This window comes from Larimichthys crocea, chromosome XVII (assembly GCF_000972845.2).
Source record: "Larimichthys crocea isolate SSNF chromosome XVII, L_crocea_2.0, whole genome shotgun sequence".
NCBI classification, from domain to species: domain Eukaryota; kingdom Metazoa; phylum Chordata; class Actinopteri; family Sciaenidae; genus Larimichthys; species Larimichthys crocea.
The window spans coordinates 27,410,622-27,434,297 of NC_040027.1; the positions used below are offsets into that span (position 1 = coordinate 27,410,622).

Here is a 23,676-nt window from a genome sequence, read left to right on the forward strand (position 1 = left end):
TATAACAAGCATAAACCATGTAATAAAAATGTGGCTGCACAAAGAGAAATAAGTGGGATTTTTTAAGTGGACTTGTAGACCATAAACGCAGACTTTGCCAAAGATAATTTGTCTGTTTGTCTTTCAGAGGAGATGGTGCAATGATGCTAACGACTGAGCTTTGAAGCAATGTTACCATTTTCCTTTTTTAATAATACAGAAGCTTTCTTTACTTGCACTGAAATTTAAGCTTGGGAGTTAAGGGACCAGACTTTGAACTGTTGTTTCAAATCATGATGAAGAGACATTTTCTTTTCCTTGCCCCATTTGTCAGTGAGAATGAGAATAAAGAATTAATTAAAGCTTGGATGCCAAAGAGATCAGATATGAATCATTAAAAAAAAGACTTTTATGAAACAGTCACATCTGGCTGAAGTTTTGATAAACAGTTTTTCATCGTTCTCCATGGGGTAGAGAGACTTCAGAGAATTCAATCCACTCGTCAGATAAAGATGGTCACAGGTTTTAAATGGAGCCTTCAAAACACTTCAAAACAATCAGAGCATCTCTGCAGACATGGAAAGGTTACACAGTGCAGATATGCCACACATGTGCCCTTTTTTTTTTTTTGAAGATTCTAAACTGCTTTTTGGAATAATTCCCCCAAAATAAGTATAGATGATGTGAAAGATATCCACGCTCAATCCTATTAGCTGCTGGAAAATGTCAAGAAGGAGAGCCATCTGCCTTAAAACAGGGTACATCTCCACATGATATTGATGCGATGGTAACCTTCTGAAATGACAGGTTTAGTGGAGTCTGAAACATGGATCCATTAAAGTTTTAATAAACTAAATCACAAAATGGCACAGGCCCACTGTGCTGAGTGACCAATGTCCTTCAGATAAAATTGAGGCATCATACATTCTCCCTGTTTGTCCTGATGAATTCAGGTGTCAACACTGGTGGGAAATCTCTGAGAAATAAGAAGGTAAAGCAAACTTAGCATGACTGGCTAACTAGTGAGAGTTTAAAGTTTTGTTAAAAAGGAATAATCTAATATTACAATACTAACTGAGTGTATATATCACTGTGAACTACATAGAGTATGCTGTGGAAGATTGGAAAGATTGTCAAGCAGCAGGAGCTAGGGTGAAGGGCTGAGCTCCATTTAAAGGTCTGCTTAACAGCTAACCTAAACAATATGCAATTTGCAGTGACAGCACAGGTTCAGGGGTTCAGTGCTTCATCTTGTTTGAGGACATTGTGAGAACATGTCTTAGGATGTAAACTGCCAACCTGGAACGTCTAAGTAAACCCAAAATGTCAAATGCAAAATGCTCTGTAAAAAAAAGGAGAGGACTGCTCAAAGACTACTCACTGTTGTGAATTTAAACTTTTCAGACTTTCAATCCTGATTGGAGCTGTCCAGTCTGTCATAGTCTACTGCTGCTGATCACTGAACAATTCCAATGAATCAGCCGGGGGTGAAGTGTCTTCAAGAGCAGCCAAACACACTTAAACTACCACCTGATTGGTTGCTGAGGGGTGGGAGTCACTGATTTACTTCCCCAACAGCTCCATGGATTTATTTGGATTGTCTGTCTACAGACAAAGCATTCATTACGTATCAACCCTCTGAGCCTGAATGTAAGCAAACCTTAATCACAGTTGTGTAATATCACAAAATGGTTGCTGAATCTAAACTAGTGAACTGCTCAAATGTTAACGCAACATTGTATAACTGTCTATGTAAGTATGTAATGCTCCCAGCAACTGATTTTGGTGAAACTGGATCATATTTTATGGATGCTCTGATGTTCTCCAGCTTCTCTGCATCAACTCGTTGCTATTTACAGTTTCCTGATAGAGTGTAGATAGACCTTTTTTTTCACAGCAGCCATTTCGACATGAAATAGTAGGGTCAACACAGGTGTTTCCAATGATACTAATTAAGGTCCCATTCCATTTATAGCAGCAGGGACTTTGCAGTGAGCCAACATGCTCCACAGCAACACCCTGACTCTGCTTGACCTGAATGGAATGGGACCTTAATTAGTACCACTGGAAACACCTGTGTTGACCCAACCATTCTGTGTCAAAATGGCTGCTGTGAAAAAGGTCTAATAAACTGCAGAACCATGAGCTGAGTTCTAATGTTAGCTCAGTTTGTTAGCTGGGCTGCTCGGAGCACCAGGGGCGTGTTAGCGTTTGTACCACACTTGTATTGAATGAATGAGGAGGTTTTCAGGCCAGGTACACAAAGGAATGCTGAGTAATATGAGTAACCATAGTTTCTGCTAAGAGCTAATGGCTAAGAAGAGAAAAGGAGAGTGAGTGAGCAAGAAGCCACCGGACAAGAGTAAATGGACTGACTTTCAGTGGTTGGTGAGAGCTTGGTGAAATAAAAGGTTCAAAGACAAGCCAAACTGGGCTTCCGGCTAAGTGATATAAGCTGGTTGCTACAACTTGTGTTGTTGACCTTACTTGATGTTTGGCTATTGTCGACTCGCTAGTCTTTGATCATAAGTAATGTAATCAGAACAGATGCAGCTGTCCATATTTATCACAATAGTATAAAATCCATAGAATCCAGCTTTTCTCATTCACGCCTCTTCTTTGTCCTGGTGTGACACTAGAATGACAGAATGATTTAAGTCAAAACTGTTCTTAACACATTGGTTTTAGTGACTTTGCAGACAAGTTCTTGGTATCCTCCCCCAATTTGAACCTGAATAGAGGTCTAATCAGCTAGAATAGAAAACACTTGTGCAGATGGGCAGTACTTGTCTTCTCCTTGAATCTGAACAATGCACCAAGTTGGTTAGCTATTTCTTGAGCAAAAAGTATTGATCCAATCAGTGCCATGGTGGACTAACGATTAGCCAATCAGTGCCGTGGTAGACTAACGATTAGCCAGTCAATGCCATGGGGAGAATTAACACTATTGTTGTAACGTGCTGTGTGCCAGAATCAAGGTGGAATAATAACAAAAACTCGCAGCCATATAGAAACAACTATATGTTGTTTCTTTGCTCTTAAAACCTCATCAAAACCAGTATGTTGGTATGGCTACACATCAGTGCTGACTTATTAAATTCAGGCAGATATGTTAGTCTCTTGTGATTGTTTCTGGCAAATCAGATCTCCATTCCCGTGTGAAAAATCAGTTAGAATGAAGGATGGAAATGAAGTGGAAGAAGTTAGCATATGGTTACTTATTAATGTATCCAGCAGATAGGGAGACGTTGTGTTTCTGGATTCCTCTTTATTGTCACTCAAACATGCACACATTGTTTTAGGTCTTTTTGGGTTTCATCAACCTTTGTGACAATTGACTCTTTAGTTTACTGGACACTTCACAGTGTTCTCCAGCTACTTTCTTCTGTCTGCTCTTTGGTGTTGGGTAGGTTAGTCTGATTTTTTTTTGTTTTGTTGAAAACAGCTGCATACTGTTGGAAAATGAAGCTAATGAGAGCTAAGACGGGACAAACAGTGAATTTGCTTACGTAAAATAAAAACAATGGGCTGAAAGATGCTAAAATGCTCCAAAGAGATAAGAGAAACTGGATTTGTCTGGAGTTTTCCAGATTTTTTTTCTTCTGATATTTTCTGATAATAATTGTATAGCTCAATTATTATTTGTATCTTTTAGTAGTTTTGTTTGTTTTAGTTTTTTACGTTGTTTCTCACATGACATAAACACAGCTATGTCCATCGACACACACATGCAAACACAGACACACTCAAAGTCACTTGAGACGTGAGGCATCGTCACAATCGGGCATGTGTCCCAAACTACAGGGAGTCCTTCCAACAGCTTGGCTTGTAGATGAAGGTCTCCGCAAGCATACACACGCAGGAATGCACACCGTCGCACACACGCATGAAAACACAGCAGCACACACAGCAGCACACACAGCAGCACACACAGCAGCACACACAGCCTCCTGCTGCTGCTCCTGGCGAGCTATGAGACGTGGCCTGCTGACTAGAGAATAGCAGAATTGTGTGTTCGGGCCATCTGTTGCTGAGACTGATATAGATATCACACACACATGCATACACTCACACTACATACAATACAACATACTGCATATCCAAAGTAGTCCATAGAAGTGCAGATAGACGTGTAAAAAAGTCGATGATGTGATGACATAGCAGTCCACCATTCAGAAGTTTGAAATCACCTGCCACAAAAGCTTGATTTGATGCGGTCGGATCAAATAGATATTATTTTGTATGAAGGCTTTCTACATGGAGAACAAAATGCTGAAGGTACAGTTTAACCAGACTGACAAGTGAAAGGGCAGAAGGAGAACTGAGCAACAGTTAAATTAGAACTCAGCAGTCATTAGTTAAAGAGCATGCTTCAGTGTCAAGTCCACAGTAATGCCTGTCAGGATCTGAAATTAATGGATGTGTTATTCTTAAAACCTCAAATAGAAGTAGTGTCGTTGTTAGTCTTGAATTATCACGACTGGAAATGGATTATAGAATATTAGCTGAGCTTTAAATTACAGTTAAACACTATTCACTCTATCCACCACGTGCAGAGGGTCCAGAGAATAACAGGTTTCCAAAATATTTAGAACCCATCGCACTTATGCTATAGCCGTTACTGAAGGCTAGAATAAATGCAGCAGTGTAAAAGTCTAAAAAAACGTTTGTTAATGCAGGCTGAAGTTACATTTAATTTAGTCATTTAGCTGACGCTTCTATTCAAAGCGACTAACAAAAAGGGAAACAATGAAGGTACATCAATCCAAACTTTTCTCGTTTGTTGTTCCCCGTTGTTGGAACGTCCTACCAGTTCCTTCCAGATCAGTGGCGTCCCTCTATACCTTTAAAAACCTCCTGAAGCTCTTCAGAGAGGACCTCCTGTCCAACACTACCAACAACTGGACATGATAAATCTATCCACTCTCACAGTACTTATTGCTGCACTAACATGTCCTTGTCACACTGTACCTTGAATCTTTCTGTTTTTTTAAGTCGCTTTGGATAAAAGCATCAGCTCAATGACTGAATGTAAATGTAACGTAATGTAACTTCAGCGTACATACACAACCGTTCAAAGGTTTGGCCTGTCACATTCATGGTTGAACTGCGATGAGGTGATCAGACAGACGATCTAAAATGAGTAATCTAGAAATAAAGAAGTGAGTCAGGCCACAGAGAAAGAGAGTGAATATGCACAAAAGGAAATACAAACTAAAAGAAAAGAAATGAGAAAACTAAGACCTTTCATAACTGGCCTTCTGTAAATGTTTTCAAAAATTAGCTCATACATCTGAAAACTGAATGAAATGAAAACAACTTCTCTGCTATTTTGTGCTTTAATGGCCTCATTAAATGGACATGGTGACATTTCCAGGAGTGAGAGTTTTAGTTTCACAAAGAAATGTACTTGCTTTGTTTTGTGTGAGTGCATTTTTTTTTTTATTATTGAGATATCTAATCTCCGGCCCAGGTATTTTACTGCTGGGTGGCATATTTGTTCGAAAATACCATTCGGTCCATTATGAAAACGTCTTTATTGCTGAACTGTCCTTTCAGACTCAGAACAATAAAGTGAGTAAACATGGCAAACCAAACAAAACAGCAGAGGAGACTCAAATAAGGCCTGGATCAACTTTTATTGACATGTCTTTCATGCAATGACTGACAGCTCCTGTGAGGAGTCGAGCATGTGTGAGAAAGAAAAAGAGATTAAAGCCAAACTGAAAAAAATAAGAAAAAATGCATTTTCATTTACTCAACAATTCATTTCTTTTCAGTGTTATGAAGACCAATTAGCTGAAGCATTGCAGCCACCACCCTCAGCTTAAGGGTTTCTTCTACATAACAGTCTTTGAATCAATCTTTTAATCATTTTTTTTTTTTTTTAACAGTTGTCGTTATGTGGTCTTCCATTGTGGTCTATAGATGTGAATAAAGAATATGGATGTCATATCTTATATCTCTAGAGTATAACAGGGCATGAAATCAAAATCTTTGTCCCCTTTGCTTGTAGGTTTACTTCGATCTAAAGCCGCATTCAGACAGGATCTGGTGCTGTGGTGAACAAACAGGTTTTTGCATTCATTTGAGTGGAGGTCGTCCATTTTGCCTGCAAATGAAGCCCTGTGTTTAAACTATATGTTCTCAGTCAGCTTCTGACTATGAGCAGTGGCGTCAAATACCTGTTTTCAAAGACTGATCAGTTTTGGTCAAACCACACCGACCAGTCCTAATAAAGAAGAGAAGCTGAGTTTATGACTGTTGAACCTAATAACCTAATAATTCACATAACACACATAAAACACATTTTTGTTGTTCACTTTGATTTGTCTTAATAGGGACATGAGTCTTTAATGCTACAGATAGAAAAATGTTGAAGGCAGGGTTTCAGGGGATTTAATGTAGAACTGTGGATAGTTTAAGAGGAAATCCATCAGTTCTGTGCATCAGAGATGCTGAGGACTAATACTGCATACAGTATGTAAAAAAAAAAGGGTGTAAAACCTTTTGTGGCTCCAGAGGGAGGTTGCACGGAGCTGAAGACTACGAGTTTGAAAATGAAAAAAAAAGAAATGTGGGGGTGAAGAGTTGGAGAGAAGTGAAACATTGGACCTCTGTCTCTGCTCCTCATGTCTGCTTTAGGTTATCAGCTCGGGGTTACTTTTTGCTGCTACCAGCATAAGACACACAAATCCCTTACACAGCTGTCAGCAGTGGAGTCCTGTTGTTAGTAATGTAGGTGCAAGGGTTTGACAAGAGAGAAGAATGTGGAATTTAAGAGGTATTTCTGGTTCTGCTGCATCAATTTTGGTCAGTTTTTTAATTTAGTCTAACAAATATTCCAGTGTTTATATGGAAAAGTATGACCATCACCATAAACCTGACTGTAGGTTAATATTATGTGTAGTGGCAGAAAGCAAGTCCAAGTGGTAGATTTTCAGCAGTAATTTCTCAGGCTAAAAGGCGGTCCAGTTCTGTTACCATAATATTGCCCTTTTAATGTCTAATGGAAGCCCCCAAACTGGACAGAAAAAGTCCTGGGTTTCCTGTTTAAGGATTTCCAGGAATATCAGGATCCCAGTTCCTTGTTTTCAACCTGAGCGACAAGTCACAGTGTAAAACATTGTTGTATTTAGGTCATAATCCATGCAGTTGTATTGCATGACATAAAGAGCACTCCTCCTTGTCTCCATCTTCCAGGTCTTTCTCCAGCCTATCAGATGACAGCGAGGAAGCCAGAGCCAGGTACCTCTACAGGCAGTGGGTGGGACTTGGTTTGACTGATGTTCGTCTGTCCAATCACACAGTTCTACTCAGCCTGCCTGGTTCCACGCCCAACACCATCACCGACAGCTCTAGTCGGCAGTGTTTCCTGCCAAACGGGATCCCCTGTGACCAGCGTGGACCCAGTGACCTGCCGAAGCAGCGCTTCTCCTACGCAGCTTACTCTGCTGTTGGAAGTTTGCAGGTACCATCAGCCTGTATTGACATTTCCCAATCCAAAGGTTGCTTGACCCTCCTGGCTCCTGCACTCTTCTCTTGCTCCTCCTCCCCCTCATCACCTTCATATTGTCAGATTGTCCGAGTCCCCAGCCCCCAGCCACTGAGGGGTCATCAGTAAAGGTCATGGCTAGAGGATGTGGTTCTAAAAGTTATAGCTTGGCCAACCTCAGTTCAGCATCCAAAGATATTTCAGTGCTGATATTTTCAGCCAAAGAGATGCTATTTATTTATATGATGCCAACATGCTACAGAGCTGGTGAGTCAGGACCTAATTTAATTGCAGTTTAAGGTATTATGTGAAGCAGATGCAAACTCAAATACTGAATATACATGTACATACTCACTATCTCACCTCAGTGTCTCACCTTGTTGAAATAATTATTTCGAAATTATTTTGAATTCTCATGTTCCTGTTCCTTTATGCTGCTATATCTGTAGAAAAGGCAAAGACACTGAAGGAAAATGCTTCATTCTGAGACTTTACCGAAGCTGAAGGCAACTGAACTAAATAGGAGTGAGGTAAACTTCAGGTGAGCTTCGGCTCTGCGCTAAAACCTGATCAAGTGGAATAGAAATAACTCCCCTCTCCTGACAGCAGCTGCCTCATATCGACATTTGCTTCGTTGGTGACACGCTGTCCCAATATCAGATACAATAAATAAACATTTGAACATTCAAGGTGTTTAAAGGAAAACTAGAGTTTAATTCAATGATTCAAGAAAAGTCTGTCCTGCACACATTGGATTAAAATTGTGTGTCTTAAAAAGTAGTTTAAGGTTAACATTTTCATGCCTATACTGCATTGTAATGCTTTCTCATCGGGGTCACAGGGGGCTGAAGCATACCCAGCCGACTTAGCCTATAGCAACGTATGATAGTTGTAAGCACTCAAAAACATTCACAATGCTTTTTAACAATCAGCATGACAAATTATTTTTAATGACTTAAGATAAGCTCAGGTATCAGTATGGTTCATAATTACTGGTCACCCACACTGATATGTTTTTTTTTTTAATGGATAGTTTAACAGGCCTTAATTATGATTGGCTGAAGCGTGATTAAACCCATTGCTAAAAACACACTGACTGTTTTGTGACTCTTTTACATCAGTGTTACTGGGCCAAACATTGCTACAAAATGCCAGATTTTATTAATCTTGATTTTCTGAAATATTGAACGAGACAGGGACAATAGTCAAGAGACAAAAACAAAGCCTGGACCAATAAATGGGCAGAAGTATGCAAAGCTGTCATTGAACGCATGCACACACAAAAAAAAAAAAAAAAAAAAAAAAAAAAAAAAAAAAAAAAAAAAAAAAGAAAAAAAATCAACCCACTGCTAACACCAACCACTACTTATATACAATGCTTAACACATTTATTAGACCACCATCCAATGTAAAGTTTATGCAACAGCTGCCCTAAATTAACAGCACTGATAATAGCATTTCTGAAATGGTTAATATAGCAGTATGTAGAAGCTCTTTAGCGAAAATTATTTTTTTTAATTTTTAATGGTAAATGGACTGTACTGATATGATGCCGTTCTAGTCTTTTGATGACTCAAAGTGCTTTACAGTACATATCTCATTCACCCCTTCACACACATTCATACACTGATGGCATTGGCTGCCATGCAAGGCGCCAACTGCTCATCAGTTTGAGAAGCTAACCATTCATTCACATTCACACACCGATGGCACAGCCTTCAGGAGCAATTAGTGGACGACCCGCTCTACCTCCAAGCCACAGCCACTAAAATATAAGTAATATTGTTATCCATGAATTTTCAAACTTCAAAATTTTCACTGTTTTACACAAAAAATTAAAAAAAATAGTAAAGCATATTATTATTTGTTGATTAAAATGTAAAAAAATATAGTTATTTACATTCATGAACAGAAGAATTAATTTCAGTGGTTGAAATCGTATGCTCTAAGTCCAGTGAGCCGGCTCAAATTAGGGTATAAAAAGGTGAATTCAGTTTGATATTCCTCATTCATGTTCAAAATGGTACAACATTGAAAATGAAGGAGTCTGCATTAAAGCACTTCATGATGCTGGATTGTCTCTGAGAGGTGGTCTAATAAATTTGTACATTTGTAAGCACTGTATATATATTAAGATGAATGTGAATAACAGCCCCTAACCTTTAAGCATTATACTAGACTCATTACCAGTTAACCAGTTAGTCATGAAGCCCAAATCAGAACTATAAACAGTGCAACAATTATCCAACCTATATACATTTAAACATATATCAGCTTTTCATAGTAAGAAAATGACTTTTGAATAAGTCACTGAGAATCAAATTCTACCAGGTTATTAGAAAGAAAGAAAAAAGAATTGTGCTTTTTCTTAATGTAGCTCTTCATATAGAATAAATGAACATCAAGTGTAACTGTATATTCACTCGGTTTAAATGGGTCATACTCAAGAGGATGTTTTTTTTGGAACGGAACAGAAGGAGAAATGTTCTTGCCTAGATGCCTCAGGCCATCTCTTACAGACAAGAGGTAGTTCACACACATCATAGTTCACACACATCGTACATTACACATCGATAAGAATAGACTCTGCAATTAGAACTCCAACACCAAACTCAACAAAGACACCGAAAAGATCTTCAACATGGTATTTGCATCATTCTAGATGCGCTGTAAATCTTTTCCGCCATCCTTCAGGAGTGTGAAGGTTAATGGAAGTCATTATGCATGTCTGTCCATGCTAGCCAGCATACACACACACACACACACACACACACACACACACACACACACAAAGAAATACAGTCACACTATTTTTAGAGGGTTTTACTTCTCTGTATCCCGGGAACAGAAAAAGGGGTTGAAGGAGACGCTTGTTATTCCCTTGAGCCGCTGCCGGCCTGAGGGCAGATGAAAAGTTGGAGTGATTCTCTGAATACCAAGTTTTCCTTCTGTTTTCTCTCCCCCCTCTTCTCTCCTCGTTCTCCTTTCTCCACTTTGCTCGATCCATCCAGCTGTCCACTCGTCGGAGTCTACCCAAAGGAGGGTCACAGTCATCCATCACCAGATTATTTCCTAGCCCCGTTCCTGCGCGCTGCCTTGAATTAAGCGGCAGTTTGCCGGATCTAAACATGGCTTTCAAACAATTAAATATGGCGTTTGTGATGGATGGATGGTGGCCCAGAGCAAGTATACCAGGCTAATAAGTCCTGCTGTTGGTGGAACTGTTTTTTCTTTTGTTTTGTTTTTTACTGGTGCTGCAGGAACTTTGACCAACACAGAGAGATCAAGAAAGAAGTAAAAGTTATAGAATTTCCTCATTGTCGGACAGATTAAAATATACTTGTTGACCACGCTAGTTGTGTGTAACACAAAACCAAAATTGATATATTAAACACATTCTACGTTTGTAATCAAGTTATAGGGGCTGTTTGCACATCTGTTTTCCCTTTTCATGTAACCAAGTCCTTCAGTGGCAATAGTAATATGTTATTACTGTCTGATTTATGGTATGATGTGTTAGATTAGAGGCAGAAGGTTGAAGAGGGCAGTGCATGCAGTGGTGGAATAATTTGCGGGGAAAGACAGTCATATTTTCCTCTAAATTATTGTTCTTGAAATGGAAGACTGAAGGGCATGATTTGATCATTTGTGCTGACAAATGATAAATCTCCTGGTTTATGTGGCCTCACAGCACCGTTTAAGTACTTTGTCGCCACTTGAGCTATCAGTGACGCTGCTCAGTCTTTGTGTAGGACTTACATTGCTTTGAGGAAAAGGTAAAAACATTTTGTTATGGCTCTTTTTTTCTTAATGTGGACTGTAAAATGACTGAAAGCTGTATGTGGTTGTTTACCCTCTGATGATATTAGTTAGTAGATATGATATTGTGATATTTTGCTTAGTGGTTTGCTCTCGTATGGCTCTATAAAAAAGGAGCAGTGTGTAGGATTCAGTGGCATCCAGTGGTGTAGTTGCAACCCCACTCCACTCTCCCCATATTCTAACCATGAAGGACTAAAATGTTTTTTGATTGGGAAATGTGAAAAATGTGAATTTATTTATTACACACATTATTGCTATTGGACAGAGGCAAAGAGTGGCTTTGGGCCTGTATAATCTGTATAAGGCCTTAACTAAACATGCCACAGGCCCATGGAAGCACATCCCTACATATTAATTGCTAATTCTATATCAGATCACACAGTGATTAATCTTCTGAGTGTACATGCTATGTATGTGTGTTCTATTTCTGCAGGAGAACAACATTTTGCAAACAAAATCAGAACCTATCTTTATTTTTTTGTACTATCATGGCTAATTTAAGAGCAAATTGGAATGTTTTATTTGTAGCCTCCTTTCTGCATGAAACAGGATGCATGATTATTTTTATGATAGAAAAATATCCCTTTTTACAGGAAAGGAAATTAGCACTAATGAAGAACAGGAATGGATGCAAAATGAAACCAGAGACAGACCTAGTTGTCATAGGAGCCTTAGGACTTGTAAAGAACACACTGAGAAAATACACAAGCAGCATCCCAGGAGATGTCAACATCCGTAAGGTACAACAAATCCTCCTGACAATGTACACATTCACTAGAGGTTGTTATCCATCAAGCAAAGTGAGAGACCGGCCTCCCCATAGAGCCACAGGATCATTTGGTCACAACTGTAAGGACTGGCAGTGGGAATCATTCCACTCGCTTTATTCAGTTCAGTTAAAGATTCATAGTCACTGACTCAGAGGTAGCAATTCTGGTTACATTGAAATGAATGTAACTGGCTCATCAAGTAAAGATGAATGTGTTCTTGCTCAACCTCTTAAATTATAAAGCTTTCTTTATAATATATATTTCATTCATACTGATACTACTATAAGGTCTTACTTATAGTCATACTGTAAGAGGTACATGGCGTGTAAACTGAGCAGGCCTGAGTGAATATTAGACAGTACATAACATTTTCTTGATGAATTATTCATGTAAAAAGACTAATTCAATTCACTTTTAAATCCAACTGGATGATAATGACAAGGTTGAAGGTAAGCTGGGGTGAAGGCACAGACGTCATTACGTGACTCAACATTACAGAATCACAAACTCACTGATGCTTTAGAAATGCTCACTTTTAAGCTTTCTGAGGACAGGCTGTGGAGAAAAGCCTCTGACTAATTCAACACCCAGCTCTGTCCTTGTCTCTGTCTACTTCTCTTTTTTAACTTTTATCTCTTCACGTCCCCTGTCCTTTGGATGAAAATCCAGTCCACTTTTGTTAAACTATTTTTGGATTCTTAATACTTGTGACGTATGTAGTTATTGCCCAACGTTACTGTAGGTCTTACAAGAACTGTCCCTGTCAAGATTTGTGATCAGATCAGTGCACTGTCTTGCAGCACTGATGTTGGCAACTACCCCTGAACTCTAAACAATGGGCATGCTGGGTAAGCATTTTTTTCTACAGATTTTAAGAATGCACATTATTAATACGGTGCAATATTTGAAAATTTGAAATTCCTTAAAGTATTATATCACCACCATATTTAACAAACTGAATGCCATACAGTCAAATTGTATTCAACATGGTCGATGGTTGATCAAAGTCAACAGTACCAAAAAGAAGCAAGAACGTCTCAATGTGGGAAATTAAAAGAGTGTTGGATGAAACAATAAAATCAGTAATCCCTGTAGAAGAATGGGATGCTGGCACCTCAAAACAATGATGGAGGAAAAGAAGAGGCAGAGGACAGCCTGACACCTCAGGTAGGATAATGATACACCCCACACCAGGTGAGGTGCTTCTGGGAAATGGATGACATCTCCCCACTGAGACAGCCTCAGATTTAGATCTCAGATTGAGTGTATCTGAGAGGTGAGGATGTAATGTATAAAGTTCTGCCCTTTATTAGAGACTACTTTTGACGTCCTGCTCTCAGAGGCGGAAGGACAAATGGGGTCATCCACTCCAGTACTATCAGAGTTAGAACAAATCACAGGAAGAGGGGAAGACCTGAAAAGTTGATTAGTTTCTTGAGCAACTGGATACTGCTTTCGTTGGAGCAAATAACAATGGCCAGTCGTGAGTTGGTCACCACTCCTTGAGGATTCCTGTCTGAAAGGGTGCAGGTGGGAGCCTAGCCTTCTGTACAGGACTGAGTTGGTTTCCGGGTGCTGAATGTCTGGGCTGCATTGGACATCAGGCTATGGATAATCTCAGGGATGATGTCCTAGGGACACCTTAGAAAGGTGGATGCAAGAGATGATTGAAGGAAGTAGTAAGAACAGTGTGGTACCAATGTTAGTGGTTTCAAGAACCTATCAAACTATTCCTTTGGAAGCAAACATTGATTGAACACTGATAGCCAGTGCTAGAGTGCTAACCATGACCATATCCTCTTTGGAAGTTTCTTCCCTGACCTCCCTCTATAGGAGGTGCATACACAACAGCTGGAGGCTTGGTGCTAAGCAAAGATGCCCACTGTATCTGCAAGTAGCGGATTATGTGCTGTATCTACAGTCAGGAGACATGTACTCAGGGGGCTGTATTCCTTGAAGACTTACAGGGTTGTGTTGTATTAAGGTCTTAGGAATAATATGGTCGTATCCGGAAAGATGCCTTTGTTCTATTTCCAGTATTCCATTCCAAGGTCTATGAGCAAAACCCTTGTTATTATGTCCTCCAGCAGATCCGTTGTCTTCCTACCTCTAATGTACATCCAGTCACAGTACTCCTTACTTTACCCACCCACCCTCCCTTCACTACCACAACATGTGTAAAAACACCCCCACATACCAATTATAAATAGCCCATTATATATATATTTCATGTGCAACATGTGTTTTCTGCTCTAGAGAGCATACTTACTAGATCCAGGTTTGTTTTCAAGCTTTTTTTCATTTTTAAGAACAACCAGCACTCCATTTTGATATGATAATGAATTACATATATATATATATATATATATATATATGACAACAGAATAAACAAAATAATAACCTAATTAATCTTGAAGTCTTGCCAGAGGGTTGGTTCAAGCATTTAGTGGATTTTGTTTGAGGTCCTAACATTTAGACCAAGCAGGAAAATTGACAATTTGGACACAAAGCTAGTCTTTATAACTTCTATCACATCTACTAAATCCAATATCCAAGAACAGAAATATGATGAATTTATTACTTTGTAGTCATCTTACCAGATTAAAATTACTGTGTGCATGTTCAGATTAATTCAGCCAATATCAGACTGTAACTTTAACATTGTAAGAACATATTAATCAAGGAAATAATTTGCTTATAATTCTACTCAGATAAGGAAGCAAGCAATAAAAAATTTCCTCTTCTTTCGCCCTCAAGCACCAGTTCTAAATTCCTGTTTAGTCATTTGTGTAACCTGGCCCTGCCCTGTCATATTATTTGCATTTCACTTACCTGAATCATCATGAAACACAGAAATACATCTCCTGTAAAAAATACTAAATTTGCTTCCAGTAAGGCCAAATGTCATTCAGGGCTGCCGTATTCCAAAACTGTCTCCCATCAGATCTCATTGCATTCACTGTAGTGTTCTTCAGTCTAAATATTGTTAATAGTCAGATTTTAAATTAACAAGACACTTGAGCTGCCTAATCCCTCATCACCCACAATAATTTAATATACAAAGCTATATTAATAAGATCTGTAATTAAGGTAATTAGCATTATTTAGAAGCAAGTACTGTGTCATCACACTTATCTTCACAAATATCATGGCTGACATTAATATGAACTGAGCCTCTCAGAGCATAATAGAGTTTCAAGAAAACTGCAAGAAGAAAAACATTTTTTCCTCATTAATATGTAAATGTAAGCACATGTGCTCTAGAATCTAATGAAATCATCTCCTCCATGAGGCCAGCCTGCAGTGTGATTATGAATATTCTGCAGTAAATGTTGGCACAAGAATGGAGCCACGGGATTGTGACTACATACAGTGAAAACAGACACATCATGGTGGTGTAACAATCCTTTTTCTTTACCATTTACAGTGGGGGAGGTCTTGAGTTTAATATTTCTGCTGTGTGTAATGTCCATGGCACATAATCAGTGTAGAAAACAATGTCACAGAGACACACTATGCACAGAACTGTCTTTAAGACTGGTAGCACCACGCAGGGCTGGCTCTTGGCTTTTGGTGGTCCTAGTGCAACTAACAAATAGTACACCAGCTAATAACTAAATTAACATACATGCACACTAGAGATAGACATATGAATTCAAATCAAATCTCTTACTTTCTACAAACAAAACATGATGTGAAAAGTACAATAAGCCCACAAAAGATAATTTAACATACATCATTATATATCTTCATGAGGTTTTTGAGGCTTCCTTTTTATTTGATGATTCAGTTCAGGCAGTTGTGAAATTATATATTTTCAGGCTACATTCATGATTTTGTATCGTCCTATTAACCAAAAACCTCAAAAAGATTCAGAGTGAAACCAAATATTCTCCTGACAAAGTCACACAACAGGAGACTCTCCCAGTCAGATGTGTTCTCACATGTTGGCAAAACTTTTCAAACCGACTCTCTGAATGATCACAAAGCACTAAACTAACTATGAGAGGACTCTGAGCAGCAGCATGGGACAGACAGGACACAGACAGCAGAGAGACAGACAGGACACGGACAGCAGACAGACAGGACATGTACAGCAAAGAGACAGACAGGATATGGACAGCAGAGAGACAGGACACAGACAGCAGAGAGACAGACAGGACACAGACAGCAGACACACAGGTCACAGACAGCAGAGAGACAGACAGGACACAGACAGCAGACATAAAGGACACAGACAGCAGACGGACAGGACACAGACAGCAGAGAGACAGACAGGACAAATAAGCAGCTCTGTGCAGAACTTCAGACTATCAGGAGGAAAGTGACAAATGTGACTGTGTAGGTTAACAGACGTGGTGGGAGAACGTATGAAAAAGGGTCATTGTGTGAGAGTTGAACAAGTCAGTCAACTTAACCCTGTATAAAGTGAAGTGTGAGGAGCGAGAATCAGACTAAGTCACAGTCAATGTATGGCCTTAAACAACTGCATAGACTGTTTCTGCTAGTGGCCGAGCCTGCTCTCATGTTTCTATTGTATCACTTCTGATATCAGAGGAAAAAATAACATATTATGTAATAGCAATATATTGCTTAAAGATAAAGCAATAACAATACATAACATATATGAATACTGTACATACAATGGTTCTGAAGTTGAACAGAAATAAATACATTACATTACACATTTATTCTTAGTATTTCCAGGGTAGTTATAGGCCACACTTCATATTCAGCCAGGTAAAAATACAATATTAACAAACTTACCAGCAATCAGCGTTTGGAGTTTGATGTTGATCCATGATTGATGTTTGATATTGTGCTGGACTTGCAGTTAAGCTCACACTGGTCTGAACCTCGCTAGGTGTGTGAGGTTTTCATATCAATAATTCATTTAAGTTTAACTGGAGTATCTGGACTTAACCATACATAATACTGTACTCTCCTATATTTCATTCAAACAGACAGTAATCTTCTGCCCTTTTACATCTGCTTTCATCATCTGTTGATCTCTGCATTGTTTGAGGGGATTTGTATGATATGAGAATATATGTGCCTTAAATCAATAAAGCTATATTCCGGTTTCTTATAGTCCAGTCTATGTCAATGCACAGTTACTGGGAGCTTGTGAAGGCTTTCCTAACACTGACCCTCCTGCCTCTCCTTGTTGTCTGAACAAATGACAGTGTGATTGATGCGCTAAGAATTAATTGCAGGGTGGATTTGAGCAGCCTTCAATCAGCAGACTGCAGAAAGAATCCACGACCTCCTCTGCCTCCTCCTGCATGCCTGCTTTTCATTTCCTCCTCCTCTGTTCACATGCTCATCAGAAAGAGTCATTCCTTTGTCTTTAATCAAGCTTCTTTTTTCTTTTTTTTACTGCTTTCTTTCATTTTGGTGCAGATTATGTTTTTTATATCAGAGTCTATATTTACCTGTGACTAACACTACATCAGAGAAGACTTGTTGTTCTTGAGTGATACTTGTAAAGCTTCCTTACTTTCAGCAAAGAGAGGGAGTCACTACTTACAAAGGGCAGTAGTTGCAAGTAGTTTAAAGTAGTAAATCATTTGACTCAGATACGTTATGTTGAAAGTCTCTGTCCGCCGGCAGAGAACACTAATACCCACCTCTCAAGCATTAGAATTGTAATATAGAAGGGACAAAATAAACCTGCAGATATTATATTGGATTGCAGCTTTAAAGATTAACTTGTCCTTCATGATGATGAAGCAGGTGACATCCAGCCAGGAGGAATGAGGTTCTATTCAAAATGAAAGTTCAAATCTGCTCCCAGTGAGGCCCTTTGAGTCACGCCCATCTCAGCCGCTGTGATAGTGACAGAAGTTTGATTTATTAATGTAGAAATTGTCACTTCTAACAAAGCTGTCTTCTTCTCCTCTTACAGTACACATAGCACTTAAAACAGTATCTTAATAATATCATTGTTTGAATTAGAAAATTTATAAAATGCTTGCTCTTTAGTACTCTGAACATTTTCTTTTCTGAGATAATTGAGAAATGTTTCTGAAACTTTCCTTCCTGGAAAAAGTCGCTTATAATCTCTGACAAAGGTCTTAATACTGTTTAAAAACACAAAAATGACACATTTTACTGTGTAAAATCATAAATCATCAAAGATACTGGATACTGGTAGAGTTCGTCATTATGTGTTGGCTCCCGATCATTCAAAAACTCAAATGTCCTGTGAACGGCTGGCTGGGTTAAGAGGAAGAATTCATCATCTCAACAGGAGAATGATGCTCGCGGCTTCAGTCGGACAGAGGCCACTTCCATTGTTAATTTCATCACCTCGCCGGTATGAGACAGAGAAAAAAAGGGGAGAGAGGAAAGAGAGAGAGATGAGAGTAGTTCCAGCAGCACCATCACAGTGTGTACCGAAGATCCTCCTGTATTTCAATTTGCTGCGTCTTGTACTGTTCCATGGTCTGCAGTTTAAATGGAGGACTTTTATGATGCAAATGCAGGCAGGAGCGATAAATCTCCCTCGCTCTCCTCTCCTGGGCTCCCCTGATGCAAAAGATGTGCTCTCTCTCCCTCTCTCTCTCTCTCTCTCTCTCTCTCTCTCTTTCTCACACACACACACTTTCACACATTCAGCCGCTCTCTCTCTCTCGCACACTCTCCCTCCCTTTCCCTCCATTGCAGCAGCATCGTGTTACACTTGCCCCTAGGCCACGTGAAAAATGAATCAGGCCCAGGTGATGCAGTGAGGGAGTGCGGGACGAGGGGTGAGGGGAGAGGAGGGGTGAGGGAGAGAGAAACAGAAGCGGGAAAGAGAGAGAGACCCCAAAAAGTAATGCTTTGACTTTCCTCAACAACTTCTAGGTCACTTTAATTTGGTAGATGATAACACACCACGCGAGAGAGACACAAATGCGCATACACACAACACACACACACTCTCCAAAATAATTCCAGCATGCTGCGAGGTGATCCAATTCCATGATGTCATGTTACATATCCTGTTATTGATTATAATGACTAAATCAGGAATGATTACATGCACAGTGGCAATTCATTAAATCTCTATAATTGCCTGTCGAATCACAGAATCTTTATTGTTTAATGTGAAAAGTAAGAGCAGGCATCATGTCATGTAAGATCTACTCTTTGGTGCAGACACCAAACTTTTTCATAGTTGCTTTGTTGAATCATATTTTTATTCCATTTAACAAACAATGTTTTCTTAAATGCATCTAATTTTTTCTCTTAATTAATACATAAATAAGAGAAGTCAAACTCCAAATCAGCAAACATTCTCACCATGTGCCCTAAGGCAGGTGCTGTGACGTGTGCAAATACTCTGGCAGGTGAACAAGAATTGTAAACGATGTCACCAAGAAAAAGGTTTATGAAGAAGAGCATCGTCCAAACCTCCAAATGAGAATGCTCTTGGCAGTCTGAAACAGCTCAGCAGTGATTCATCCATCTCATCAAAAAGATGTATGTGATCACTAAGAATGTGTTCTCTGCATGAGGAACTAGATACCCAGAGCAACAATGCATGCCATTCAGAAGCTGAAAGCAGGCAACAGGTTTTTATAGTCTTAATTGGGACCATTGGACGAGTCGTATTTCCTGAGCCCAGACAGCTTTTTTTCTGCTACAGTTTTCTGTTACCCAGAGTAACCAGTAGAGCAATACCAGCATTCAGCATACCACCCACTGATTTCAAAGTGAATCCCTGAAAAAGGAATCAAAATAAAACAGGATTTGTTTATATATCAATTCCTGCATGAGGCCCAATCTCTCAGAACCTCTTCAACAAAGCCGAATTTCAAGGGAACTACAAAGTATTGTACTTTCAGAGATGGGAGACTCTCAAGTGTCAAGTTTTGAAAAGAATGGTCAGAATGAAGGATCAGATGACCTCACTATCCCTCATGCTGGTCAAGCTTTAAAAAGACCAGATACTACATTTTCCATACATACCGTAGTGTTCTTCTGTTACATGAGGACCCAGGCTGACTCAGATTCACCATGCATAGATTACTGACTTAAAAATCAATATTGTCTTCACATGGGCAGCCAAAGATGAACTTTGCAAAATAAAATGACATGTACAATTATCAAAGTTCAAACTGAGAACATGCTCAAACTAACCAAATCTGACAAAACTCCTGGACTCAACAGTTTTTCATACTTTTCGCTGGGGACACATTTTAGATCTATACACTGCCATAATTCAATGTAAGGTCATACACAGAGAATGACTGAGCATAAAGATGCATATAAACATATATACTGTATACGTGACCTGACACCTGACACATATTACACATCCTAAAGGCACAGTGTGCAACTTCTAGGGTGATCTATTATCACAAATGGAATATAACATGCATAACTATGGTTTCAGTAATATATAATTACTTTAAACAATGAATTGTTATGTTTTTATCACCGATCAGAATTAGCCTTTTATATTTACATGTGGAGTGGGTCTTCTTACACGGAGTCCGCCATCTTGTGCCGCCATTTTTGTTACAGTTGACCAGAATGGTCAAAAAACTCTACAGAGCACATGGCAGAAAAAAAAAGACAGGCGAAGTGTGTGCTAGTTGTTAATGGCTAGTTGTTTTGTGTTTTGTTGGACGTTTGAGAAGTTAAATGTCGACACATGGTGAATCATACTTGTTATCGAGCACAGGAAAAGCCAAAGGAGCAGCAATCTTTCCAAAGAAGCCAAAACATGAAGAAGCCATACATTATCTTCTTATCATTACATTACTAATATTTTATTAACTTGCATAACAGCTAGCTAAAGTCAACAAACACACCAACACAATGCAGAACAAGTAACAAAGACATTCACTATGACCTATAGTTTTACAGAATATCTAACTATTACAATTTCTAAATGTATGTATCTAAAGGAGCCTGTGCAGTTACAACAGTGACTTCTTTTGGCACATGAAGGCCACTGTAGTGTCTCCTCTGCACTTGGAATGAGAGGGGTAAGCGGGGGAAAGAATCTGCAATCTAACCACTAGATGCTACTAAATCTTACACACTGTACCTTTAAGGAAATATTTCATTAATGGGTATGTGATGTTTTTGCTACCTGCTGACCTCTGAACCTCTGTGCTGTTTCTCCTCACCAGGGGGAGGTGGTGGACGTCCAGTACGGCAGCATAGATGACCTGAGGAGAGCCAAAGACAGCCTGAACCTAACCAACCAGATTGCAGTGGTCAAGCTTGGCCAAGCACCTTTACTGTACAAGGTAAGATCAAATCAAAGCTCTGCAAAGTGCCACAGCTCCGCTCTGCTGATAAAAGAATCACACATGTGATTTAATAATCACACTTCAGATCTACCTGATACTATAATCCTGCAGCAGGAAAAATATTCAGCCAGACTCAAGAATGAGATCTTTTGATCTTCAAAATAAGTGCAAGTGTGAGGTATGACAAAAATTGATTTTCACATAATGAGGGGTTTAAAATGATTCCGGGTATGTTAATATACTTGCATGCTACAGCTCACTGCCCTTTGAAGAAACCAAATGCAGTTTGCTGCACAGGGATTTGTATACCGAACAGAGCCTAATGTAATGTGTATGGCAAGCCATGCATGACTAATTCTTCATATTATTTTTACCATAAATCCATCATACCTGACTCCTGTATCTGCACCTCTTTGCTGCAAATATGTCTGAATCCATTTGCCTTCATAAGAAAAAAGAAATGCATTAGCGATGCATTGATTGATTAGGCCTGTTTCTGCTTGGATGTGAGCCACATTTAGCTCAAAGCAGGTTTCCTATCAATTAGCAGATAACAGGAAAAATATCACTTCCAATCCAGTTAATCAAAACATAAACATCTACTTAGATGTTAATTACTGATAGATTTATCTTCAGTTTCTATCAAATTAAAAGAATTTCAATTATGCAAACCTGAATACAACCTCTGTGTGGACTGCCGTATTATACTGTATGTAGTTACTGACCTGCAATTGTATTCATGTCAGTTGATTAAATATACTGTATATAGTCATACTACCATTAAGTGATACTGTATAACAATGATATAGAATTATTGTATGATGCAAAGATCAGTGCAGATGTAAAAGCTTCACCTCCATTTCTTTCTTTCTTTAAACACTAAACAAACAGATTGACACATCTAATCTGACAGAGATTTTGAGGACATTTAACACCTTTAGTTAAATCTTTTCAAGATTTAACTAAACACCCCAAATACTATACGCCCCATAATTAGTCAAAGGGAATGTTTTTACCCATGCAGGTGTTATTGTCAGCGTATTCTAGTCTGGAGACACAGATGTCTGTTTACACAGATTGGAACGTCAACGGCAAGCTATCTATTATGACTAGGAAGGCAGCAATAGGTCTCTTTGACCCTGGCCACCACAGTGTTGAGATAGACTGGCACCTACTGTTCCCAGTCAAAGCCAAACAACTAATACTGCTGAGGACATGAAGGCCCACACGTGACCTGTGTGACCAAAGGATAGAAAATTCCATAACAATTGTTAATAACAAGGTTAATTATTATAGGTCAATTATGAGTACTATGGTGAAGAATAAACTTTGCTGTTCAACTATGAAGCCGCGGGGAAAGAAAAATCCTAAACCAGCTACTGACTCACATGTTGACAGATCCATCTTCATCACAAACCGATGAAACCGATCATCCGATGATGAAGACAGGATGAGCTCTGGAAAAAGCTAATAAGTGAGCTTTGTTGTTTGTTTTTCTATTAATATACACTCATTTACAAAACAGTGAACCTCACCCTATCCTTGTTTGTGAATGACTGAGGATGTATGAGTGTATTTTGACAAAAAAACAATGTTTATCACTTTAAATAAAAATATCTTGTTTTGTGCTGTATTCAGTTGAATATAGGTCAAAAAGGATTTGCAAATCATTCTTTTTATTTACATTTTACACAGTGTCTCAACTCTTTGTCGTGTTGTATTATATTATATTATGATATATATCATTTGATCTCAGGTCTACTAGCATCCTGTAGTCTGATTGCAGCCATGCCCTTTAGCTACTGCACTGGGAGATTCAGATGAGACGTAGCATCCGTGGCCTCAAATAGCGCCAGCAGTTAATATTAACAGACAAATGAACAGCGCAGTGTAGCGGTCAGTACATCAGAGAACTGCACTGATATTAGAGAGAGAGTGTGTGTGTTGTATTAATGCACACAATGTGTTAAATACTCCTGTATATACACACAGTGTATCACGATATAAAACTATGACACATGGATATGCTAATTATTCCCTTTAACTAAAGAACTTGATTCATTTTAAGCGTTATGTTCATGAGTTTGGGAACACTGCCGACCTCTGCTTTACTTATTAAGTCAACACTTCTATGATACACACATCAGATTACACATGTAGGTATACAGACAAAGACAGTGTTGTACAAAAGCAAATTCAACCGACAGTGAAGCTGACTGTTTTTTTCGCTTTGACATCAGATCATGGTATAGTCAAGACGCATGTCCACACGTGTAGCATGCCACTAATAGAGTTAGTTAGTAACCAGCAGTTCTGCTCACAGCCAGCTAGCTTTGAGCTGATGCCAAAAATTTGTTTC

The 23,676-nt window shown here is 38.9% G+C and overlaps 1 protein-coding gene across 1 annotated transcript in view; it reads left to right on the plus strand.

Annotated features, from left to right (window-relative positions):
• naaladl2 (N-acetylated alpha-linked acidic dipeptidase like 2) overlaps positions 1 to 23,676 on the plus strand; it is a 504,703-nt gene that overhangs the window by 268,074 nt on the left and 212,953 nt on the right. Inside the window, exons 8-9 of the mRNA XM_019256507.2 lie at positions 7,183 to 7,450; positions 21,195 to 21,314. Coding sequence (XP_019112052.1) covers positions 7,183 to 7,450; positions 21,195 to 21,314 — 388 coding nt within the window. The remainder of the gene's footprint in view (positions 1 to 7,182; positions 7,451 to 21,194; positions 21,315 to 23,676) is intronic.